We start from the raw sequence: 27,450 nt of genomic DNA on the forward strand, positions 1-27,450 counted from the left end.
TATAAAAATAGATTTTGAAAAAGAAGCCTTACCATTTGGATATGTCGAGATGCTATTGAAGAGAAACTCAAAAGTGGTGTTTCATAAGGAAAGTAGTCCTCCACAGTCAACTACAAACTTGCGTTCAGGCCTGGCTTCATTCTTGTGTGGAACACCCAGTTTTCATTATCCCATCAACTAAAAATCAAGTTCTGCACTAAATTATTTTCTTTTTGAATATCTCTTTTCACTTGAAAATATGTCACAGCCCCGCAGGGCTGCGTTCTCAGCCCGCTCCTGTATTCCCTGTACACACATGACTGAGTGGCAACACATAGCTCCAATACCATCATTAAGTTTGCTGATGATACGACGGTGGTAGGTCTGATCACTGACAATGATGAAACAGCCTACAGAGAGGAGGTGCACACTCTGACAAGTTGGTGTCAGTAGCATAATCTCTCCCTCAACATCAGTAAGACCAAGGAGTCATAATTATATACTCCATAATACAACTACTCAATATATTTTTTATATACTTTTTTTTTATTTTTATTGTATGTGTGTTCAATATTGTGTGTATTGTTTACTGTACATTGTATATTATTATTGTGTTGTGTAAGTATGTGTACATTTGATATGTAAATTGTGTTTTGTAAATATGTTGTTTATTGTAATTGGTATATGTCTCATCACTGTCATGACTGCTATGTTGCTTGGAACTGCACACAAGACTTTCACCTACTGTTGCACTTGTGTATATGGTCGTGTGACAATAAAGTGATTTGATTTGACAATCTGGAAGTAAAATGATATGACTGTTGTTTCATGTTGACTTGAAGGAAATGTGACATTTGAGGAAGTTTTTTTACATAGTTTTAGCCTGCGTCATTTTGCCTTGACAACTGAATTGTGATTGTGTTTGCGAAGTCCGAATGCTTTATAACATAGTTCTAATGCACTGCCTTACTTGCGATGCTAGCTATGAACCAGGTCATGCTTTAGTTTGATGACTCATTCTATTGTCCTTTCAGCTGGTGAACATTTGCTCCAGTGATGGACAGCGTCTGTATGAGGCGGTCTCTGTGGGCTGTCTGCTGGCTGGTGGGCCGCTTGTTGGAATTCTGGGCATGTCATACACCACATATTTCATAGGACCAACTGCACTCCTGGGATCAGCCATCTTTGTTATCTTCTATGCCGCTATGGTAAGATAAGCACACCAAATTATACCGTAATGAACTGAATGTTTACTATCATTGTGTGTGGCCCAATTTACATGTGACACAGATCTGTTTTTGTTTTTTTGGATAATAGTGTGAACAATTATATTTCATATATATTTCAAGGCCTACCTTCAAACTCAGTGCCTCTTTGCTTGACATCATGGGAAAATCTAAATAAATCAGCCAAACATTGTGGACCTCCACAAGTCTGGTTCATCCTTGGGAGCAATTTCCAAATGCCTGAAGGTACCATGTTCATCTGTACAAACAATAGTATGCAAGAATAAACACCGTTGGACCACACAGCCATCATACTGCTCAGAAATGAGATGCATTCTGTCTCCTAGAGATTAACTTAGTTTGGTGCGAGAAGTCCAAACCAATCCCAGAACAACAGCAAAGGACCCTGTAAAGATGCTGGAGGAAACAGGGAGACAAGTATCTATATCCACAGTAAAATAAGTCCTGTATTGGCATAACCTGAAAGGCTGCTCAGCCAGGAAGAAGCCAATGCTCCAAAACTAAATACTCCAAAAAATAAAAGCCAGATTACAGTTTGCAAATGCACATGGGGACATAGATCTTACTTTCTGGAGAAATTTTCTCTGGTCTGATGAAACAAAAATGTAACTTTTTGGCCATAATGACCATCGTTATGTTTGGAGGAAAAGGATGAGGTTTGCAAGCTGAAGAACACCATCCAAACTGTGAAGTATGGGGGTGGCAGCATCATGTTGTTGGGGTGCATTGCTGCAGGAGGGACTGGTGCATTTAAAAAAATAAATGGCATCTTGAGAAAGGAAAATTATGTGGATATATTGAAGCAACATCTCAAGATATCAGCCATGAAGTTAAAGCTTGGTCGCAAATGGGTCTTCCAAATGGACAATGACCCCAAGCAAACCTCCAAAGTTGTGGAGAAATGGCTTAAGAAGAACAAAGTCAAGGTTTTGGCGTGTCCATCAAAAGCCCTGACCTCAATCGGATATAAAGTTTATGGGCAGAACTGAAAAAGCGTGTGCGGGCAAGGAGGCCTACAAACCTGATTCAGTTACACCAGTTCTGTCTGGAGGAATGGGCCAAAATTCCAGCAGCTTATTGTGAGAAGCTTGTGGAAGGCTAACCAAAATATTTGAACTAAGTTAAACAATTTAAGGCAATACTAACAAAAACTAACAAAGTGTATGTAAACTTCTGACCCACTGGGATGTAAGGAATAAAAGCTGAAATAAATAATCTTCTCTACTATTATTCTGACTTTCACATTCTTAAAATAAAGTCAGGGAATGTTTTCTACAATTAAATGCCAGGAATTTTGAAAAACTGAGTTTAAATGTATTTGGCTGACATGTATGTAAACTGTAAATGATGTAAAAGTATTGTTCACTTCATGTTAACTGAAGTTGTTAACAAATGGGACCTTATTGTAAACTGAATTATTGTGTTACTCAAAAATTATGAATTTCACCATATGCTATTACTAAGAAAACATAAAAATATGTATTAATGTAAAATGGTCTTAAATGTTGTGACATTTGCTTTAAACAGTAACAACAGAAGTTGAAATGTTAATGCTAATGCATAGATTTAAAGGAATGTTCTACGTTCAATACCAGTTAAGCTCAAATGACAGCATTTGCAGCATAATGTTGATTAGCAACCATTTTCAACTTGTCCTTCCTTTTCATAACGAAAAACAAATGTGAGGCACTTACTTTTTTGGGCAAATTAATGGGCCAATCAGTAAACATTTAAATTCTCAATATTTCAGAAGTATTGCCAAAATATGTAAACAGTATGTGTGATAATGTAATTTTAGTGTGATAAAATCACTTACTAAACATTTCTGTGTAAAGGTATATCCAGTTTTACAACTTTTTTGCCATGCTGTCATAATGCTGTAAATCCTAAAATCCTTAAGCTACTTTTTATGACACAAGTTTTAACAGAAAAATTAAGTATTTTTATAAAATGAGAAGCTTCACGTGTCTGCCTTTAAACCCTCCAAAAATCCACCCCATTCACTTCCATTGTAAGTACCTCACGGCAACATTGATTTTGTATTTATTTATTTATTTATTTTATTGAAATACTTTTTTGTGGTAATCAACATAATACCACAAATGCTGTCAATTGAGCTTAACTTGTATTAAACCCAGAATATTTATTTAAGATTGGGGATCTAAAGTTCTTCTAATTTCATATCAAAAGAAAATATAACTACCTTATGATATCAATAATAATAATAATAATACATTAAGATAATTAAACCAAATGGTGCTAAAATATATTTTTTTACAATTTGTTTATGGGTCACATTTTAAATATTATGTGAACAACCTCAAACACACTTCGGATTTGAGCAGAAAATCAGAATTGGGCACCTTGCGATGTTAATGTTGCCAAACTGACATATACACATTTTTGTAAATTCATTGAGTACATTCAGTCATTTATGTACCATACACTAATGTTTTAGCTCAGAGGAATTCCCTTTTTAGTCTGCACAAACTCATCTCAGGTTGTACAGGTCGTTCTTCACATTTTAATTATTTCCCGCAGATGCTGGCCTCCCGCTTAACAGCATATTTCCGTAAGAAGTGTGTGGTGGTTACGGACCGGCGCGTCCGGCTGATGAACGAGATCCTGGGCTGTATTAAGTTCATTAAGATGTATTGCTGGGAGACGCCGTTTGCCAACAACATCCAAAGTGAGTTGCCACTCGACTACGCCCACACAAACAGTAGCACTGAGTCAGCCACCGTCATTAAACGGTCACTTCCTGTTTGCCTGAGCTTAGATCTCTCAGTCTCCCTGGAAATCAAGAGATCAACTCTGTGGCCCTCCAGCTTCATAAGCTCACTGGCTTTGCCTCACTCCCTCCTTGGTCCTCCATCATCTGAATGTCCTGAGAGTCCCTGAGGTTAAAGATTAATTTACGAAGTATTTAATTCTCTCTGATCCATATTACCTTTGGAGAGACTTTGTTGGGAATTAGATAAAACTAATTTGGGTGGGCGAATTTATATGGGAGAAAAGGATAATTTACAGTAACTCTTTAAATTGAGATGCACCTAATTTACCGTTCAGTAATAAAAATAAATAAATTGATCAATTGTCACACATTATACATACATTTCTGCATATACATGGTGAAATTATTTATTTTTCACATATCCCAGCTAAGCTGGGGTCAGAGTGCAGGGTCAGCCATGATACGGCGCCCCGGAGCAGATAGGTTCAAGGGCCTTGCTCAAGGGCCCAACAGGGGTGTCTTGAACCCCTGACCTTCTGGTCAGTAACCCAGAGCCTTAACCGCTGAGCCACCACTGGCCTATCCATTATCAACCTCATGAAATCACTTGACAAGCACAGTTTTTATGTATTGTGTTATTAAAACAAAATGTTTTTACCTTTTTCTAAAATAGTCAATAGGCTTTTGCTGTCATATATTATTTTTGGTCTGTTTTCCCGGAATAGAGAAAAAACTGTCAATTTAATATGCGACATGGCACTAATGGAAATGGAAAAACTCCCCAAAACTCCAATTGTGATTTCATTGGGTGTTTAAAGGGATAGTTCACCCAAAAATTAACTTTCTGACATCATTTACTTGCCATCATTTACTCACCATCATGTTGTTCTAAACCTGTATGACTTTCTTTCAGTCTTGGAAGTTAGGCAGAATGTTAGTCTCAGTCACCCTTCACTTACATTGTATGGGAAAAAGATTCAATGAAAGTAAATGGTGACTGAGACTAAAATTGTACCTAACATCTAATTTTGTGTTCCACAGAAGAAAGTCACAGGTTTGGACCATTTTGCATGGTTGCATGGCCTTCTGTCTTCTATTTACACCTTTTTTGCATGCACTTATGAATAAAATATCACCATTTGCAAAGACTAACATGCTTTATATCTGAATAACTGGAGATTCAATAATGTCTAGTGATTCTGTTTGTTTGGACCAGTAGCAAAACACCTTGGCCATGAGCCATAGAGCAACAGTGAATGAATTTGCCAGCTTGCGGGCAGTCAGGACACAAATATTAGTGTGAAGGTGGAGGGCAAAATGGGACACTGGACAGCCAATACCTCACCAGTCCAATCTACCACAACATCCCATTTATGTTTATGATCTGACTTCTGTATCAGTTATAGTTCTTAGTTTTGTTGCTGGATTGATCACAGTTTGGCCCCTGTAAATAAGGAACCATACTGTAGGACATAAACACAGTATTGCTGCATTCACACAGCAGCAGATTAAGGAGGTCAGTCCTGTTTGGAGTGCTAAAGTGCACATATAAGCTTAATATCCTTAAAAATGCAACACAAAGTCTGTCATCTGTCATTTTGGTTTTTGCAAGTTAGAGAGGGTGGTTTGACTTTGATGACCTGTCCATCTGATCCTCTCCTGTCTGCTCTTGTATGTACAGTACAAAACATTCTGATAGTCACAACTGTTAGTAAATATGTTTATCAATCCCAAACACTGACTGTTTGAACATAGCCATTAAAAAATCGACTAAATGTTCTCTATACTCTCTGTCACCTATTCTCCGTTTGTGTCTCCAGATGTTCGATCTGAAGAGAGGAGGATACTGGAGTGGGCTGGCTGTGTTCAGAGCCTAACAGTGGGTGTGGCTCCAGTCGTTGTGGTGATTGCTAGTGTGTGCACGTTTACTCTCCACATGGCTTTGGGTTATGATTTCACTGCAGCACAGGTAAAGCTATATGTTCACTCTTCATACACTGCCTGAGGCTCGTAAACAATGTGATCTCTCTAATACCCATTTCCTTTCTGTCGCAACTCGCAGGCCTTCACGGTTGTTGCTGTTTTTAACTCCATGACCTTTTCCCTAAAGGTCACGCCCCTTGCGGTGCGTGCTTTATCAGAAGGTGTCGTTGCCGTCAAAAGATTCCAGGTCAAAATCAAACATTTCTCATTTGCATCCACAGCAAATTATTTTTCAGGAGTAATTCATCCAAAAATGTAATTGTCATAATTTACTCACCCTCATGTTGTTTTACACCCTGGTAACTTACTTTAGTCCATGGAACACACTGGAAGATATATTGCAGAATATCCAGGTCTAGCTGTCAATCTCCAAAAATAAAAAAGTACCACAAAAGTATCATTAAAATTGGTACAAAAATATTTTTGCACTATATTCCAAGTCTCCTGAAGTCATACAAATTTTTGGAGTTGTTATTCTCTGACAATCATGCCCTCTACTTTAGTTATCAAATTTAATTTGTGCTTGTGTTCAGTTCAAATGCTGCATTAATACGTGTCACACCTTGTTTGGCATCATGATCTTAAATGGGCCATTGACATCAAACCTGGCGTCTCAATGCATTTTGACGTACCATATTTAAAATGAATGAGATTTGAGAGCTACAGTGGAGAAGAAGTTTTTAGGTGAACAAGGACAAAATTCTGGTCTTTTCCTCACTTAAAGCTTTCATCTGGCTTCAGATGACATTGTACACATCGCATGAGTCATATGGTTACTTTTATGATGCTTTTTTCATCATTTATTTTCATTGAATGGAAAAGTTCACGCTGGACATTCTTCAAAATATCTTATTTTGTGTTTCATACGGGTGTGGAATAACATGAGGGTGACTAAATGATGACAGAATTTTCATTTTTAGGTGTACTATCCCTTTAAAGTGCTGTTTGCCAAATAAACCCAATATTCCCATGGTCAATGCTTTCACTTTCACCCACAGAAGCTCTTCATGATGGAGGACAGAGAGCTTATCTCCATCAAAACTGAATATCCTGATAACGTGATTGAGTTCAGAGATGCCACACTGGCCTGGGAGAAGACCTGCAGTTCACAGGGGAAGAAGAGCCGACCCCAGCAGAAAAGAGGTGGTATGAAGAGAGTTTTTAGGAGGGAGAAACTGAGCTTGTACATCACTGAGGAGAGCAAAGTGAAGAGTGAGGAACCCAATGCAGAACATCTCCTGACGCACATGGAGCAGGAGAGCCCTCAGAGCACCATCTCCTCCACCCAGAGTATTCGACCTCCCCTCCACAAAACTCTGCACCGCATTGACCTGTGCGTACGGAAGGTACTCCACCCTTTACTGTGAAATCATCAGAAAATGTTTACCATTCCACGTGCTATTTTCCATACAGTACAGTCACATGTGTAAGGTTAGGTGGCTCAAAGTTTTTCCGAGACTGAGCTGTCAATAATACCTCATTTTATTCAGACAAAAAGGCTGTTTCCGTGGGCAGCATTAAGTGTTGCCTGCAGGAAAACACATTTTGAATAGAGCTCTTATTTACCAAGCTTTTCATAACATGGATTAGACTCATTCTACTTCCATTAAATCGCACTATGACATAATTTAATTGCCTGTTTTCTGCTGTGTGCACCCAGGGCTCACTGGTTGGCGTTTGTGGTGGAGTTGGCAGTGGAAAAAGTTCACTACTTTCTGCTCTGCTGGGACAGGTGAGGAAATATGCACATGTTAAAAATCTATTTTATACACCAACAACATAAAAATCATTAAGATCAAGTAGTCTGTATGTCTTGTGAGCCATATTACAAACCTTTTGACGCCATACAATAGCTTTACATGAGAAACAGACTGAAATTTATGTTATTATTCACTGATAATCTTCCTGTCCACTGTACCTCTTATCTCATTTGCAAATTCAAACTTTTTATGGTACTTTTTGGAACTTGACCACCATGGTCACTGTGATCTCTCACTGTATGGAAAAGAGAAGCATATACATCAGGGCGAGAGCGGTAATCACTGGCATGTGAGCAACAGCGAGAGTGAAGAGTGTATTTTATTTATCTGATTCAAAACTAAAATTACACCTAGAACTAAACAGTGTTTCAGGAATTTGAATATGTTCTAATTAAATTTAATAAGAAATTACATAAAATAAGACAGATTAGGATCTGTCTTCCATTTCAGTTATGGTGATTATAGTTAATAGAATTTGTAATGAAAAAAAAACTGTATTTAGAAAAATGCTAAAAAAAAACATTTTAGATGATGTACACGCTTCTCTTTTCCATGCATGCATACATACACTCTGAAAACTTTATTAGGAACACCTGTACACCTGCTTATTCATGTGGTTATCTAATCAGCCAATCGTGTGGCAGCAGTGCAATGCATAAGATCATGTTGATATGGGTCAGGAGTTTCAGTTAATGTTCACATCAACCATCAGAATGGGGAAAAATGTGATCTCACTGATTTCGACCGTTGCATGATTGTTGGTGCCAGATGGGTATTTCTGTAGCTGCTGATCTCCAGGGATTTTCCCGCACAAAAGTCTCGAGTTTACACAGAATGGTGCCAAAAACAAAAAGCGGCAGTTATGCGGACGAAAGCGCCTTGTTGATGAAAGAGGTCAACAGAGAATGGCCAGACTGGTCCGAGCTGACAGAAAGACTACTTTAACTCAGAATGCACAACACATTGAACCTTGATGCGGATGGGCTATATCAGCTGAAGAACATGTCTGGCCCTTTATTGGGACCATAGTATTCCCTTACATGCATATGCAAGGAAACAAAACAATTGAAAAAATAGCAGCATACAGATTTGGAACAACATGAAGGAATGGATAATGACAGAATTTTCACTATTCCTTTAATTAGCATAAACCAGATGGTCTTTTCACCAGGGTAATTCAGGTTTGATTCACCAGATGTTCAGGTTCAATTCTCTGCCCTCTGTCTAGATGACCCTCCTTGGTGGCTCCGTGGCGGTAAATGGAGGCTTTGCATATGTTGCTCAACAAGCCTGGATCCTCAACGATTCCTTGCGAGAAAACATCCTGTTTGGAAAAGAATACATTGAGGAAAAGTATGGAGCTGTATTCAAGGATAATATAAGTTCAGCATGAAATTCAATTAAATGAATTTGGCCTTTTTGCTTTGAAATGAAATTAGTTTTGTTTTCTCACCAGGTACAATGCTGTTTTGAAAGCATGCTGTTTAGTTCCTGATATTACTGAGCTACCATATGGCGACATGACTGAGGTATTTACACATTATAATGCTCGTAATATAATGTTTGACCTCAACAAACACAAAGTCAATAAAAAACAAGGTCAAAAAAATCTCTCTTGTGTGATATCTCTGTATTACTTTTTCCATTGTAAATAGCCTTGAAAAATAGATTTATTAGAATAGGCTGGAACTGAATTATCTTCTGCAGATAGGGGAGAGGGGAGCTAACCTCAGCGGTGGCCAGAGGCAGCGAGTGAGTCTGGCACGGGCACTTTACAGCGAGAGACCCGTCCTTCTGCTGGATGACCCGCTCAGCGCCGTAGACACATGCGTAGGCTCCCACCTATTCCACAGCGCCATCCGCACTGCTGCCAGGGGCAGAACTGTCATCTTTGTTACGCACCAACTGCAGGCAAGATTCTTGTGAATGCATGAGATGTGCCGCATGGGAGAAAACACAAACACAGATCACACACTGGGGCAGATGATGTTGTACATGTTCTCCAAGTTACATGAAGAATATATGAGTTTGTGAATATGAATAAAACATGGTACATACTCTAAAATGTAAACAAAACAAGAGGTTCGATTGTGAAATCACAGCGTCAAATGATAATGAGAAAGGATTTATGAACCGTTTTAGGGATGGTAATGTGTTAGCAGTTACACCATAATATCTGTGTTACTTAAGCAACTCATCCTGGATTGTCTGTGCTATAGACCTTGAATCATGTGGTTTGTATTGTAAGTATTGTATTGCTGTTGTAATGATCACACTGAAAAATTGTGTGCTGTTACTTTTCTAAGTGATCCGATTTTTCACCTTGTTGATGCTAAAAATGGTTTAAAAAAAATACCAAAGATTTGCACTGAAGGAGAAACTCGAGCCATATTTAGTAGAGACCAGAAAATCATATTTAGAGAGACTTGGGTGGGTCATTTTGACTTAGGCCAGAATGCATCGACCTAGCAACAATGCAGAACACCCTAGAAACCATCCGAAAATACCCCAGTCATCAGGAGTAACACAATAATGTAACACCTACCCTGTGTGTGTTTGTCCTACAGTACTTGCCAGAGTGTGATGATGTGGTGTTGATGAAGGACGGCCAGATAGCAGAACATGGCACTCACACCCAGCTGATGGAGAAAGAGCGAGATTACACCGCCCTTTTCAACAGCGTGCAGCAAGAGGTTCGAAATGCTGCCCACAGCAGCTTTACCCTTTGGGGGCAAACACTCTCAGAACATCACCCACTGCAAAAATCATGAGCCGCAGGGTTTCAAATGATATGTCACGCTGTGCTTTTGTCATTTCTAAGTGCATTGATCTGTGGGAATAACAGGTGTGGGATCCGTCACTGATCTCTTTCTTTATTACTCAATGCCCATTGTTCTGGCTACTGTGTGCTGATAATCATTCACATATTGCTCTTTACCAGGTCTTGTTTTTTTCATTTTTTTCTCTCCTTCCCTCTTACAGAACATGGTAAGGAATAACCTGAAAAACAAGCAGAGGGCAGAGGAGGAGAGCAGCCCGCGGTCTCTTCAAGTTAGCATCACAGTTAGGCCTCATGTTGAGAGCAAGAAACAAGGTGTGAGTTGTTTAATCGTGTGGTTCTCAACTGGTGTTTGCTTCTCAACTTTGCTTCAGGACCAAGATTTTACCAAAACAAAAATGTTCTTAAAATAAAACATTGAAATGTATTAATATTACCATTAGGGATGCACCGATATGAAAATGTTTGGCTGATATTTTAAACGAAACCAATATTTTGGCAGATACCGATATTTTACTTACCTTGTTTTGTCATCAGAGCCCTGTTTTATTTAGGAACGCTTAGAAAATGTTCAAAGTGGTACAAACTCTTTTTCTCTTTTCTAACAGTAAATAATGTACATTGAAATTTGGATCTGTTTAACAGCTGACCATGACAGACTAAAATTTTAAAGAGAGCCACAGTGAAAGATACATACAAGATAATAAGATAAAAAAGATACAGAAAAATTACTAAATATGATAAAATGATGATTGATATGAAAATAATTTATTTTGTACTTCTTAAACACTTTTGCACTTCTGTTTTTGCAGTTTAAAATGCATCCTTTTAAGGTTTAGTAATTGCACAAGGCCATATTTCAATTTCAATCTTAATTCCATCAACCATGCAGCATTCATTGATATCATACCAATAGTCTGCTGGTTTCAAACCATTTTGGATGTTATTCCTCATCATGTATTATACCAATAGTCTGCTGGTGTCAAAGCATTTTGTATGTTATTCCTCATCATGTAGCCAGTAGGGAAGTGGCGCTTTCACAATTGTCCCATTTCTTTATGCCATTTTTCTGCATTAAAGGTATAGTTCACCCAAAAAATTTACATTTTCTCATTATTCACTTACCAGCTGACATGATGCATGATGTAATCTCGTCAGCAAGTTCACGTGAGAATTAGGAAGCTGCACTTATTTTCAACATAAGAACGAACATCCCGCACGAGTTCGGCCATTTCAAATTGCATCAGAGCCCTGGATGAAGCGCTGATTTAATGTTAAAAACATTTTAATTATCGACTTGTTTCTTACATCAACCTGTTGATTCACTTCAGAAGACATTCATTAATCGACTGGTGTCGCATGGATTACTTTTATGCTGCCTAAATCTGAAAGTGCTGGCACCCATGTACTTCCATTATAAGGACCTGACAGAGCTCTATTTTATTCTAAAAATCTTAATTTGTGTTCTGCTAAAGAAATACAGTCATACACATCTGGGTTGGCATCAGGGTAAGTGAATAAAGATAATTTTTATTTTTAAGTGAACTATTTCTTTAACTTGAGAATGAGACGGAATAAAAATGTAATATGACATGTTCTTAGGAGTGCCAACCCTTCAACATATTGTGGCTATTGTAATTTCTGGATTGTTCATATTCAGAGAATTCAGAGTTTTTACATAGTTTTTCATGCCAGCATTCATGCTTATAGCCGATATGCCAATAGTTTTTAATTTGGTCAATAATTGGCCAATAAATATCTGCAGCCAATACATCAGTGCATCCCTAAATACCATAAACTGCATATGCCCAACAAAATGCTAAATTGTAAACTAAGTTAAGTTTTCATAAGTTGAATAGGAAAATGTACCAATTTGAGTTCTGTATCTTTTGATTTTAAATAATTTCATGCTCTTAGAAGCCAGTAATTCACCTTACAAAAAACATTGTGTTTGGCACAAACTGACCCGGGTCATATTTACATTTTTAGGCTAGCCAACACGTGTATACCAAAATCCTGTATAGTTTAATTATGTAATTATATGTGTTTTCTCCTTCTTTTTAAAAGTTAAAAGCCTATTTATTCTGCTATTCTAACTATGCATGATTTTATGGTTAGTTGCATTTTATTTTTGCATTAAGCGTTGTTTTCCGTGACCTTACAGACTACAGACCCTACATTTATCCATATTTGGGCCGCAACCCTCCAGTTGAGAACCACCAGTTGAGAATAATGGCCTGTGCTTATCTGAGCTGTCATTGGCATGAGTCATTTTTTTGTTTCTTTCTGTTTGATGTTGTACACCTCACAGATCAGCTCATGCAGGCTGAGGAAAAGGGGACCGGTGCCGTGGCCTGGGCCGTGTACGCTGCTTACATCAAAGCCGCCGGAGGGCCTCTCGCCTTCATCGTAAACATCCTCCTCTTCCTCTTCACCACAGGCAGTATCGCTTTCAGCAATTGGTGGCTCAGTCACTGGATCAGGCAGGGCAGCGGGGTAAGCAAATTGCTCTGCAGTCCGCTTTGAAGGTTTGCTTCTTGACACAACAAACCACCAGCTTGCGAGTTTTGATGCTTAGCCGAAATGAACATCAATCCCGAAACTAATTAGAAGTGCCAGACTCCACATGATTTACTCAGAGGGAGAATCACGGCAACAGATGCTGCAGTTAACTCACATTCTGTAAAATAATTGAGACTGGGACTCGTGCGCACAGTTCAGCTGGCTTGTTGGGATTCTCTCGGGAAGGATCATGTTTCCAAGGTGATGTTCCTTTGTCTCCACAGAATTCTTCGCTGTTACAGGGGAACGAGACCATCGAGAGCGACAGCATGCGTCTGAATCCACACATACAGTACTACTCCAGGGTGTACGTTCTGTCTATGGGGGCGGCGCTCTTCCTGAAGACCGTACGAGGGCTGGTGTTTGTCAAGGTATTCCAGAGTTTATTGTCAGTAAGGAAACACTTTGGTGCTTAGGCAGATGCATTTCCTCTTTGCTCATGTACTATTCATTACTTCTTGAATCTACCTGAGAGTCCCAGGCTTATCTGTCAAGAGGGCATTGCAAATAATCCCTCTGTCCCATGCAAGTGCAATCTTCATGTTCATAGCAACAACGTACTTTCCAATGTTTTAGGCTATGTTCGGAATAGCATGCTATTATATTACTTTTACTATTGCTGCAGTATATATTATGTATGTTGTCCACAGTATGCACATTTTATAAAGTAATAGCACACCTCTTCTTAACAAGTCACTTGTTATAAGGTTGTCATTTAAACAAAGTTTATTTCTATGGATAAGGATTTGTTCAAAAGACCTCTGACCTGGCCTACATTTGTTAAAATAAGCAGTACACTTTAGATTTTGCTGAATAAGAATGCAAGGCACTTGACTTGAACTTCCATTTACATTGTAATGAATGACTTGTGTGAAAGACGGTTGAAATATCTCTTTATTGACTTATTATTTTTTCTGACTACCAAAAGTTATGCAACTTTTGATATGCAGATATCAAATAGTTGCATAAGATATGCAACTATGTCATTTTACAATGTACCATACTACTGTCTGAAATATTTATTGTGGAGTAACACTGTAAAAAAAAAAAAAAATTGATTCAACTCTTTGATATCTTTGTATTTCTAATTTTCATTAGAAAAGTTTACTTCACAAATTAAAAGTAGTCTAAACTGATTGAATTTACTTGTGAAAAATCCAGTTTAGTTCGATGAACTTGAGCTGGATGCAGTTATGAAAAATTCATTTAGTTTATGGAACTTTTAAGGACTGCCATTGTATAGTTAGTATTCAATGATGCAAACATTCATGTCATGCTAGCCCTGCATTTTTTACATTACAGGATGGTCTCTTCTTAAAGGTTCGGACTACACACGATAACTTGATTAGGAGGCACATAGATGTCAACACTTGTCACACAAAACTTCAGTATACTCTCAACAAACATTTAAGTAAAAGATAAGATCTTAATATCACCACACAACTATTAACTAACAGTGGTAAGAAAAACAACAACACCACAAATGAAGTCCTCAAATAGCAAAAAAGTCCTACAACACTAACCTTATATTTTATTCATGCAGCAAAATGTTTTGTTTGTTCAGACAACTTTGTTAAGCAAGTTGAGATGACATGCTTTTTAATTCAACTCAAGTACCAGTTAATAGAATCAAAACTTAACATGCTAAGTTGGCTGGAATATGTAGTTGTCAAATCAAAAAAGCACCTTGATGCATCTAAACGTCTAAATAATTTTTTTGTTTCACTTACTATGTTTAAAAAGTAGTTGGCAGAATACAATTTATACTGCACAGTATTTACTAATTTAATTAGGATTCCAAACATCTTATTTCTTTATTTCCAACACAAAATCCTTGCTCTGCAATCAATTATATTACTAATTGTAATATAATACTATGTGTCCCCTTCTCACCAACAGCACATTAGAGAGGATATGTGTCTGTGTAATTGTGTGCCTCTTGTGTTCACTAATTCCTTGATAATGGCTAATCTCTTTTTACCCAGAGATAGATGGAAAATTCAGGAACTTTACATATTCTAGTAATGGAATACATTTTTCCTCTTGTGCCAGAAACCATCAATTCTAAATGGTAATATGTTCTTCCATGAACATAAAATCAAGATTGTTATGATGAAACATGCCATACTCTAAATACTGTCCCGACTGACATTTCAGAAAATTTAGACTTATGTAATCATGTGATTATGCTAATGTGAACATAAACAGACGTCATGCACTTACATGACATTATAATCAACAAAACTGCCTACACTTGAAACTCTTGCTGCGGCACATCAGGTTGTGGAGCCTTCAGTTGACGGGAGCCCATTTGTAGTTTTGATATGCTGCACAGCTACTCCGTTGACTTATTTATCCACTCGAGTGTAATAAAAACAATTATTTACAAAAATCATGAATTGATTCCTATGAATTTTTTATTTTATTTCTAATAATTTCTGCCTTTTACGTCAAAGCCAGCTCATTTATAAAGCTGAAGTGTGTAATTTCTTTGCCACTAGTGTAATCAAACGGAATTGTAAAAATAAACCAATTTCAGAAAACTCTCCCCATCTACCATTGGTTATACAAACAGATAGTTCCTCCCCAAACCCACACCATTGGCTGATACAAAGTTGCACTATCGGACTGGACAGGCGGTTCAAACAATCAGAGGAATGTTTTAATAGCACTACAGAGCCACAGTGTTTTCGGTTTTGGTGAAATTATAAAATGTATTGCTCATAGTTGACTGCATATTAAGCTGGGATTCAAGAAAGAATTGAAACATAAAAAAAATGACATACATTGCTTTAAACGGATAAGGTTTTAAAGAATCTTGTATGTATATATATACACAGTTGTAACATTATGTATAAAATTGAATAGCCCACACAAAATCAGTTTTTATGCTGTTTTTATATGTTGTATATTTGTTTATGTAAATAAAACAAACAAGGAAACATAGAAATTCACCCATATTACATATAATTTCAGAAGTGTAGCTTTGAGTTTGTTTGTTTGTTGTTGCAGTGCACCATGCGGGCAGCCTCGGTTCTGCATGATAAACTATTTAAGACTCTACTTCTGAGCCCCATGAGTTTTTTTGAAACAACACCTCTGGGACGCATACTCAACCGATTCTCCAGGGACATGGATGAGGGTGAGGAGCCTCTCTCTCTTTCAGTTCATAAATCCTTTAGCTGTGTGTTGATGGGGCCGTTTCAAAGCGGTTTGATGTCTCCCATTCTCACATACTCTTTTTTTCTTTTCTTTTCATAGTGGACGTGCGTCTGGTTATGCAAGCCGAAATGCTGCTCCAGAATATCACATTAGTGCTGTTCTGTCTGGGTGTGGTGGGCGCTGTGTTTCCATGGTTTCTGTTCTCCATCATACCTTTGGCGGTGTTCCTCTTCATTGTCAACCGAATCTCCAGGTTTGGTTTCATGGATTTAATAAGAGTTTTGACTGGTCAAACAAATGGCTGAAATATTTCTATATAAAAAAATCCCTTAAATATCCCTGATATCCTTTTAACTTTTAAGGTTAAACGAAGCCACAGACAGTTTATTGAACATACAATGACCCAAAATGTATTTGGACACTGTGGGACACTCAAGCCACACTTAAAATGGGTGAATGTCACTACATTAGATAGCAAAATATCAAACACTTGATGGGTACTTCACTTTTCTGAGACATTTGTGCAATTACTGTACTTTTAACCAACTGGTGTCAAGATAATTGTTAGTGATTATTAGAAGTCAGTTTCCCACAAGTTCACACAAGTGTTTAACTATGGACTAGGAATGGGAAATTCTAGTAATTGTGCAGATGAGTAAATAAAGGGTAATGACGCATTAAATGTATAGCCTATTTATAGCCAATTCAACAACTTTTAAATGTAATTTTTCTTATGAAAAAGATTGAGCACTATGCAGAAACAACATCTTGATAAAAAAATGACAAAACACTTTGTACCCTGCTCTCAGGTTTACACATAGAAACATACATTCTAAGTCTTTTGAAGCAATACAATCACTGTAAATAATAAGGGAAATAAAATGTTTGGGTGAACTATTCCTTTAACAACGTCAGCAACAACGTGCACCCACAGTGCCAACTAATGCATTGACTTGTAATGGCAATAGGTAGGTAAGGGAAGCAGTTTAATTGTTGCCCACAAAAAAAATCGAATTGAGTGTTATTTTTGAATTTCTAAAAACAACGTGTAGTAGAGTATCCATGCACATCCCTACAATGGAAATGACCCACTAATGGTTGAAAACCAGAAAGTGTTTATACGGTTGTAAAGGAGTTCAATGGGAAGGAGGAGACGAGAACCAGCTTGGCAATTTAAATAATATTTTAATGAATAACTTAAACCAAAAGACAAACACACACATGACGGACATGTCCGTATACTATCTCTCTCGTCGCACCACCGTCTGTCATCTGCCTTTATCCCTCTCGGAGGCTTAATTAGCTTGATAAGGGACCAGGTGTGTATCACAACCCGGCTCCGCCCTACCACAACGGTATACTTTTGTCTTTATTTTGAAGAAAATATGTATAATTTTAAACCTAAAAAACATATATTTTTTTTATGTTTTGGTTAAAATGTGTGGTTGTGCTACCTTCCTTTAAAATAAATACCACTTAATATTTTGTTATATAATGCAAAGATATTTAACATTTTTAAGTGTGGCGAAAGTGTCTAAAGAAAGCTTAACTTTGTTACATTGCCAACGTAATTGCCATCTCTCATTGAAAATCAATTGCATACTTTCTCTTTGTCGCTGCAAATTGTTTCAGTGTGAACGCCCCTTCATACATCAACAATACAATGCTGGAACATCAATATAGGCAGCTCTCATGTCAAAATTAAAATGGAACCTCCCTCATGAATGTATTTATAAAGAATCTGTTTTAAAAAGAAGGAAATCAGACACAGGTTTGCTCTGCCTTCTTCCATTTGGCCTCTATTTAAGAAAACTATGATTCATTGCTGACGTTATTGAAAAACAGTGCCTATTTTTTATGTGTACCTAAAAGCAGAAATCAGCCCAGGTTTTCGTCATTAAAGCCCTGCCTCTGCAGCACACTGCAGACAGACCCCACTGTCCTGCCTACTACAGCACTGATGTGTGACAGGCCTTATAAAGCTCCATATAAATCAGTTGAGAATACAGAATTGACTGCAGCTCAGCCAGGAAGATCCCCTCAGTCTCAGTGTTATTGTCCCCTGTGGACCTCCATCTCATAAGCCACTAACCTGTCACATCATAGACAGCTCTGTGAGCCACACAGATAAGCAGATGAGATGAGCTGCAGCTTTGATCAAAACTCAGCCGTATATATATCACTGCTCATATTCTATGACTGTGTGACTTTTTGTCTGGGACTGAGAAATATATATATATACTGTATGTATAAATCTACATTTCTGATTGTCCTTTTTACCCAAAGGGTTCTGATTCGTGAGCTGAAACGACTGGAAAATATCAGCCAATCCCCTTTCACCTCTCATATCACCAGCAGCCTGCAAGGACTGTCCACTATCTATGCTTACGGCAGGGGAACAGACTTCATACACAGGTTTCTACCTATGTCATTTATTACTTTCTCTTTTTTCAGTCAGTCACTGAAGTTATTTTGATGACATTTCACTTGAAGCCTGCATAGAATAGAATGAGGGAAATTTTATTAAAATGAATTATGAATGCATTAAAGGACTATTAAACTCGATCAACAAAATTTGTGGCATAATGTTGATTACCACAAAATTGAATTTCAACTTGTTTCTCTCTCTCTCTCTCTCTCTCTCTCTCTCTCTCTCTCTCTCTCTCTCTCTCTCTCTCTCTCTCTCTCTCTCTCTCTCTCTCTCTCTCTCTCTCTCTCATAAAAGCTCTGGGTTCCAGTGAGGCGCTTACAATTGAAGTAAATGGGGCCAATCATTAAACATTAAAATACTCACCTGTTCAAAGTATAGCCACGAGACATAAACAATATGCATTTTAACATGATTTTAGTGTGATTCAATCACTTACTAACCTTTTATTTGAAAAGTTATAGCCAATTTTACAACTTCGTTGCCATGACGACTTAGCTCCATTAACTCTAAAACTTGCCAATACCCTAAAACGACCATAAAACAATGATTTAAACAACTTTACAGATCAAATAATACACATGTTTTAACAGAAGAAGTCATGTAAGTGCTTTTAAAAAATTAAAAGAGTCATATTTCCTCCTTTAACCATTTATGCTCGGATGGGCCTGCAATAAAAAAGAATCCTCATAATATTAATAACTACAGCTGTGGCCAGAAGTATTGGCAGTGACATAAATGTAGTTTTTTTGCTAAATTTGCTGCTTCAGTATTTGTAGATACTTTTTTCACATGTTTCTATGGTATAGTGGAAAACAAGTGTTTCATAAGTTTTAAAGACTTTTATTTTGCAAAAACACTAAATTTATGCAAAGAGAAAATATTTACAGTGTTGGCCCTTGTTCTTCATAACTTCTTCAATTTGCTCTGGCATGTTGGATATCAGCTTCTGGGCCAAATCATGCCAATTTGAGGACAGCACTCCCCAAATTTTATCAAAACGTTTTTTGCCCTACAAGAGGAGACAACACTCTTGATCATGTTTATACAAACATCTCTGATGCCTACAAAGCCAACCCCCTCCCCCATGTTGGACAATCTGATCACTTATCCCTGTTTCTATTCCCCAAATACACCCCCATCATCAAACGTGTGAAACCTACAGTGAGGACTGTAAAAGTGTGGCTGGAAGGATCAGACTCTTCACTACAGCATGAGTTCCAGAACACAGACTGGAATGTGTTTGCTTCTCAGGCCAACTTGGACTCCCACACCAACATTAACAGCTACACAAATTCTGTTCCGCAACACATCAACAGGTGTGTTGACATGGTAACCACCCATAAAACAATTAAAACATACCCCAATCAGAAACCCTGGATGAACAAGGAAGTCCGACTCCTGCTGAAGGCACGTGATGCTGCTTTCAGATCTGGTGACCGGGAAGCCTACACTTTATCCAGGGACAATCTGAAGAGGAGAATTAAAGCAGCCAAACACAACTACAAACTGCGGATTGAGGACAATTTTACGAACAATGACCCCCAACGTATGTGGACAGGCATCCATAACCTCACAAACTACAAATCAGCGAACAGCACAGACAGTCATGGTGCTTGCTGGACACTCTGGGATGTCCTGAAGCCTTCTTTACTGCAGCTGAACCTCTCTCCTTGAAGTTCTTGATGATCCAGTAAATGGTTCTTTCAGGTGCAATATTCTTTGCAGCAATTTCCTTGCATGTGAGATCATTTTGATGCAAAGCGATGATGGCTGCACGTCTTTCTTTAGCGTTAACAATTGCTAACAAGAACACAATGAATGGAAGCATTTCTTCCCTCCTTTTATAGCAATCATTTGCTCTTATAATCCAATCAGGATGATAGTGATTTCACCTGACTAATACTCATTCACACTTTCACAGGTGCTGCTTATATGATTAAGTGAAATGATGTTAGCTGGACATTTTGTGCCATTTTATTAAGCAAATTTTTTTATAATGCATCTGATCACTCTGCATAATAATCTAGAAACAATGTGAATCAACACCACAACAACTGAAGCAGACAAATTTACAAAACACAAAATTGATGTCACTGCCAATACATTTGGCCACAGCTGTACAGTCTTGACCAACACTAAATAGGTATCATTTGAAGGCTTTGTAGCTCTACTTTCCAATGCATGCAGGAATTATGACAATATTGAACAAGTGCTTTGAAATTTACAGACAAATCAGAAGTGTTCCATTTTGATAATTATAAAAAATAAAAAAATTGCACTTTACATATTATTTCAATCAGTAAAAACATAAAATTAATAAAATATCCATGTGTCATATATTGTTGGAAAGCTCTCAAAATTAGAATACAACCAGCCTATGTGTCTTACACACAGAAAAAAATACAGTGAGTAATAGTTAAGTATGTCTTTGACAGCAGTGTTTTTGCTTATATCTTCTTGACAAACATTAATAGAACCTAAAATATCACATATCATTACTAAGAGGAGGTGATTATCTTTCAAACGAGATGCAAAGATCATTAGATAATTCACACAAAGCACAATGTTACATATGGCCACCAGGAGATGGCGCCATGTAAATTGCACCGACTCTGTGATGTAGACTCCTTGAGTCAAAAGGCACTCAATCTATGAAATCTCCTTTAAAATCTTGTCTGCATGCTATGCATACCTTTAGTCATTTCTTGTGTTTGCATATATAATTAGATCTTATGTATAATTATTACGTTTTATTTGTTTAGAGAGGCTTTTGGACACTATGATAAATATTTTTGAAATGCTATAACTTTTGATTGCTTTGTCATATCAATACAAATTTTTCTCAGATACAGTTGACATGACTGGAACAAAACAAAAGCCATTTTTGGGGGGGGGGGTCTCAGAATGTATCATAATCTATATCATTAACATTTGAATCTGGGTATGCCACTGAAATAGGAAATCTTCAAAAACACATTCAGAGCTTAAAGGGTTAAACCCTCAAAAAATGTGCCTCATTTACTTTCCACACTGTAACCTCGATTTGTTTTTATTTTTTTAAGAAAAGGGGGGTCAAGTAGAAATATTTTTTTGTGGTAATCAACACTACAACAAATGCTGTCGATTGAGCTTAACTTGTATTAAACCCGGAATATTCCTTTAATGTCGTATAATGCCTTCATAATGCATTTAATACACCTTATAATCAATTCTATGTCCAATTCTATGTAACCTCAGTTTTAATACATTACAACACCTTCAGTGTATATATGTGTGTGTGTGTGTGTGTGTGTGTGTGTTTATATATGCTATAATGTATTAACATGAAATCAAAATGGATCCTATTTACTTTCTAAATAGACATTCCCCATCTTACTGTGAAAGATTCATCAGTGAACAATATTCCAAAGAAACAAAATGCTTATCTTTTTTAATCTTTCATCAAAATATAATAACTTGCTCCACCTCTGAAAGGAATTTTTATTTCTGGCTTACTTAGTCAAATCCAGCCCTCTTCCCTCCATTTCCCTGTCATATAGAGACCATTTTTATGATCCGATCAGTTCCCAATGGATAAAGTCAAGGCCTTTATTTTGAATATCCTGTTTCACTCTGAAAATTGGCACATTAAGGAAGAAAATTGGGTTGCTAACACTATTTCACATTGACTTTAAAGCTACAACTATTAATAGTTAAGTATTATAATAAATCATAGCTGTGATAACAGATGTGGTAACTGCATTGCAGATGATGAATGTTATGAATCAAATAAAAAAATGAGAACTGTTGTTTAATATCTCTTATGTGTATTTCACAAGGTATGAAGCCCTGCTCGATACAAACCAAGCATGTCACTATCTGTTCAGCTGTGGCATGCGCTGGCTGGCGGTCCGTCTGGACCTTATCAGCATCTCTCTCATCACCACTGTAGCCCTCCTAATCGTTTTCATGCATGGCCACATTCCTCCCGCCTACGCCGGCCTCGCCATCTCCTACGCCGTACAGGTGCGCTGCTTCAAGAGCTCTCGCATGCACAGGAGTACACTGCAGGGAAAGGGTTATGCTGCAAGGGAAGCTTGTGATACAGGGCTGTTACTGTTCTGTGATTAATTAGTGGTCCTTGCTAAGCCAAGCATAATCATTACTACTGCTTACACTTAGAATAAGGTTTTTGTGCAAACTCCTTATTTGGGTATTAACAGAATATTTGCAAACATATATGACTCTTCTGTGTACTGAGGACAAAATTGACTGTGTTTTGGTGCACTATCCCTTTAAAATTCTGCATGTAACTAGTTCTCCTTTGTTTGTGCTACTGACATAAATTATATTTCAAATCAGGCAGATTGTTAAGGTTTGCTGTTACTATTTTATTGATTGGATTTGTGTTTTTCACTTGACGTACGATAAAATGGTTGAAAAAAAAAATCCCATAAACTTGAACTAAGGACTCAAACCATATCAAGAGGCTATAATATCATAGAGATTCGAGGGTAGGCTTTTTGCCTCTCAGCATACACCCTAGCAATACCCTAGCAACCATCCATAGCACTCTAGCAATTGCATAGCAATGCACTAAAAACTGCTCAGAATCTTAGCTAGTTTCTAGTCTTTATTTTTTTGTTTAATTCTTTTTTATATAAAAACTATTGGTTTGACTTTTAACAGTTGCAGTCATGTAGTGTGGTTGTTATTAACTGTCTGTTTTCTTTCTTCTGTCATATCCAGTTAACTGGCCTGTTTCAGTTCACTGTGAGGCTCCTGTCTGAAACGGAAGCCCGTTTTACATCAGTGGAGCGGATCAATCATTACATAAAGGTAGAAGCATCTGTGACACATGTGATGTAGGTGTCACCAGCAAATAGAAAGGGACACACCATTTGTTATTCAGTTGACACAGCACACAATGGACATCAGCTCTTTACTTTACACAGGCCACTGAGCCCAGCAGTCTGTGCACTGCATAGTGAGCCTATTACATCCTGCTCAGTAGGCTTTAGATGGAGTGCATTTATTGGCAGCCTGAACATCATAGCGTATGACACAGCTTGTTTTGCAAGGCTCCCATCACAGAACAGCACAGTTGTCTCAGCTGCCAGCAGGAGCCAGAAAGCATTTTAAAGTGAATAACAAAGGCAATGGTGGTCTTAATGATAGAAAGTATGACTGGACTATATAGCAAAAAAAAAAAAAAAATATATATATATATATATATATATATATATATATATATATATATATTCAATATATTTATGAGATGTGCTATAGTCATGCATTCTGACTGGGTGGTCAGGACCCAGACACGGAGCTGAGGGGACTTGTATTACCCTAAAAGAGGTTTATTTTGAAATAATGACCAGGTGACCCACTTATTACTTACTTGCCAGATAAATAATTAAATGGACATTCAATAATGATTTAAGTGAAAAAAAAACAGAGTCTCCTGTAACAGCTGAATTCCACCTCTGGTTTGTGTCGGCGTTCTGTTGGTGTTTATAATGCGAAGATGGCATTCTGACTGCTCATTATCCCACTTATTACACGATTACTTGCCAAATAAATAAATGGACATTTAATATTGATTTGAGTTGAAATTCTTTAGTTAGCTTACTTTTAAAGATCGCAGGGTGATACGAGAAATAGGAAAGATGACCCTCAATACCCGGATGACCGGTGAAATATCACTTTACCTCTGAATGTGCGGCCATTACTAAGAAACCGCTGGATGATGCGATTGACCAATAAGATTCAAGTATACCAGAGAGCAGGGTTGGGAGGGTTACTTTTGAAATATATTCCTCTACAGATTACAGAATACATGCTGTAAAATGTCATTTGTAACGTATACTGTTATATTACTCATGGTCAGTAACGTATTCTAAATACTTTGGATTACTTCTTCAGCACTGGTAGATATATTTCATTTGTTTTGACTATAAAAACTCTGCCAGTACAGTGAGACAAAATACACATGTTAAAAAAACATTCTCTGAAAAACCTAAATATCTTATGCAGTGTTGTTTCTAAAACAAGATTAATCCAACTGATCTTGTTTTAAGGATTTTTAGATATTTTTACAGGAAAGCAATACAAAAATTATAATCAAGAATGTGATTTTTTTTTTGCCGTAATATCAAAGGTCTAACTATATTAAAATAAATTATGATCCAACGTGAATTTTCTTGATAAAAAAAAATATGATCGTGGCTGGTAACATGTGCATGTATAATGGCAAGAAATAGAATTTTAGCTTAGCATAAAGCTGACAATTTACACATGGTTTATTTCTATTTCTTCTGCTCCAAACTTACTTCAAACTTACTTCTCCATCTGTGCGTATGAATGTAACATAAGAAAGTGTTTCAAAGCTGTTACACTTTTGATCACATAATTTATATGTATAACATTTTTCCATCTGAAAGGACTAAATATTAAATGAAACAAATGACAATAATATACAAAGTAATCTCTTCATTAATCAAAATACATTTTTAATGTAACTGTATTCTAAATACCAATGATTTCAATTGTAACTGTAGTGGAATACAGTTACATAATATTTTGTATTTTACATACGTAATCCTATTACATGTATTCCGTTACTCCCCAACCCTGCCAGGGAACCATGTAATAAATCTCAATATTAATGTGTTTGCTCTGAAATGACAATCAGAAGAACTATCATTTTAACCAAACATCCATGCAAAACAAAATGTTTCCAATTGTTCAGCATTTTGATTCAGAATCGGAGTAATTTGATTCATTGATATGGACAGTTTAAACCAGTTAATGTAAAAGAAGAACTCTAATGGCATTTTTGTTATGTTTGAATCAGAGATGCAATACCATAATTGTACAAAAGTAAACATATATGTCTTTAAAATCAGATATTGAAATTAAATAATATTAACTTATACTGCATAGGCCCAACGATATGCCAAATTATTAACCTGACATACCTATAGACTGAATAGAAAAAATCATACTAGCCTAACACATGGATAAATCTCCTGACAAAATATAGATTTAGTACAGTATTAGCCATTTAACTAAGATACAGATTAAGAAAGTGCCCACATACTGTAGAGTTAAAGGGAAAGTTCACTCAAAAATTAAAATTCACCCTCTTTAACTCACCTTCATCCCATTCCAGATGTATATGATTTTCTTTCTTCTGCTGAGCACAAATTAAGAATTTTAGAAGAATATTTCAGCTCTTTAGGTCCATACAATCCAAGTTAATGGTGACTAGAACTCTGAAGCTCTAGTCACCATATGTAATCCATATGACTCCTGTGGTTAAATCCATATCTTCTGGAGTGATATACTAAGTGTGGGTGAGAAAATATCATTATTTAAGTCATTTTTTACTATAAATCTCCACCCCACAAGCCCCGACCAGTAGGTGGCGATATGCACGTATAATCCAAATCGCAAAAAAAAAAAAGAAGAAGAAGGATATGGAAGTAAAAATGAGATTTATAGAGATATATAGTAAAAAATGACTTAAATATTGATCAGTTTCTTACCCACACCTATAAAATCACTTATGAAGATATGGATTTAACCACTGGAGTCATATGGATGGACCTTCAGAGTCTTCTAAAAATATTTTTTTATGTTCAGCAGAAGAGACAAAGAGACATATCTGGAATAGCATAAGGGTAAGTAAATTATAAGATCATTTTTATTTTTGGGTGAACTAGCCCTTTAAATTGGACGCACAACCTTTGATGTCAATAACAATAGAAATGGGAAAAATTTTCTCCTCCCTTTAAAAGTTTATAAGCCTATTGATGTAGTAATCCTATGCACAATTATATGGTTACTTTAATTTAATTTTTAGCATCCATTTTTTTCCTGCCTGTTATACATAAATACTTATGGTCTTTATTTGTTTAGAACCTAGAAAGTGAAGGTCCTCAGCAGATCACAGGCCCCTCCTCTCCTGCTTCCCATTGGCCCCAGGAAGGACAAATAACCTTCCAGACTGTAGAAATGCGGTATCGAGATGACCTTCCTCTGGTCCTGAAGAATCTCTCTTTCAGCATCCTCCCAGAAGAGACTGTAGGGATAGTGGGCAGAACTGGGTCAGGTATACCTGTTTACTTTTTTCCTTTATTCTATCAGATGTTTTTAGTTGTGTCTTTACTGGGTCATATTACTGGTGAAAGAAATAGATAGTGACACAGGTTGGTTGCTTCTTCAGGGAAATCTTCACTAGGCGTTGCACTCTTCAGACTAGTGGAGCTCAGCAGGGGATCAATCATCATTGATGGTGTCAACATCGCTCAGATCGGTCTGGAGGATTTGAGAAGCAAGCTGTCAGTCATCCCCCAAGAGCCAGTTCTTTTCATCGGTACTGTTAGGTATGTTCCACATCACATTCTCCAGCTTATTCACACACGATGAGCTGAAGTTCTTAAAGTCTAAATGATACGGCGTTCACAACTCATCTTACTTCTGTAATCTGATCTTAAAAGTGAAACAGGTATAAAAATTAAGTGGTTGGCTTGATTTTATATGGAATTGATTGGATTGTGAAAAGTGGGCGTTACGTACAGGAATGGAGCAAGGCGGTGTGAAAAAATGTGAGTGATTGGTGACGTCAGCCGACAAGGAATCATTCAGTGGTGGAGAAAGTTATTCAGTTTTGATGAAAGATTGCAAAGAGATATATTTAATGTATTTGAATGTAGACTGATGAATTGTGCACAAAAACACTAGGAAGTTGTATTAAGAAATTAAATAGGGTAGATTTTATGTTGACTTAAAATGAGTTCAAATCGGAAAATCTATCTTATAAGTCATTT

At 37.0% G+C, this 27,450-nt stretch overlaps 1 protein-coding gene across 1 annotated transcript in view; it reads left to right on the forward strand.

Moving 5' to 3' along the window:
• LOC127659450 (ATP-binding cassette sub-family C member 5-like) overlaps nucleotides 1-27,450 on the forward strand; it is a 47,407-nt gene that overhangs the window by 15,904 nt on the left and 4,053 nt on the right. The window contains exons 6-25 of the mRNA XM_052149279.1: nucleotides 1,014-1,187; nucleotides 3,768-3,915; nucleotides 5,781-5,929; nucleotides 6,023-6,130; nucleotides 6,942-7,289; nucleotides 7,604-7,675; nucleotides 8,932-9,056; nucleotides 9,160-9,232; nucleotides 9,411-9,614; nucleotides 10,271-10,396; nucleotides 10,686-10,797; nucleotides 12,794-12,978; nucleotides 13,269-13,415; nucleotides 16,057-16,186; nucleotides 16,306-16,459; nucleotides 18,493-18,621; nucleotides 22,456-22,642; nucleotides 23,366-23,455; nucleotides 26,540-26,732; nucleotides 26,847-27,006. Of these exons, the coding sequence (XP_052005239.1) occupies nucleotides 1,014-1,187; nucleotides 3,768-3,915; nucleotides 5,781-5,929; nucleotides 6,023-6,130; nucleotides 6,942-7,289; nucleotides 7,604-7,675; nucleotides 8,932-9,056; nucleotides 9,160-9,232; nucleotides 9,411-9,614; nucleotides 10,271-10,396; nucleotides 10,686-10,797; nucleotides 12,794-12,978; nucleotides 13,269-13,415; nucleotides 16,057-16,186; nucleotides 16,306-16,459; nucleotides 18,493-18,621; nucleotides 22,456-22,642; nucleotides 23,366-23,455; nucleotides 26,540-26,732; nucleotides 26,847-27,006 (3,014 nt within the window). The remainder of the gene's footprint in view (nucleotides 1-1,013; nucleotides 1,188-3,767; nucleotides 3,916-5,780; nucleotides 5,930-6,022; nucleotides 6,131-6,941; nucleotides 7,290-7,603; nucleotides 7,676-8,931; nucleotides 9,057-9,159; nucleotides 9,233-9,410; nucleotides 9,615-10,270; nucleotides 10,397-10,685; nucleotides 10,798-12,793; nucleotides 12,979-13,268; nucleotides 13,416-16,056; nucleotides 16,187-16,305; nucleotides 16,460-18,492; nucleotides 18,622-22,455; nucleotides 22,643-23,365; nucleotides 23,456-26,539; nucleotides 26,733-26,846; nucleotides 27,007-27,450) is intronic.

This window comes from Xyrauchen texanus, chromosome 19 (genome assembly GCF_025860055.1).
Source record: "Xyrauchen texanus isolate HMW12.3.18 chromosome 19, RBS_HiC_50CHRs, whole genome shotgun sequence".
Classification (NCBI taxonomy): domain Eukaryota; kingdom Metazoa; phylum Chordata; class Actinopteri; order Cypriniformes; family Catostomidae; genus Xyrauchen; species Xyrauchen texanus.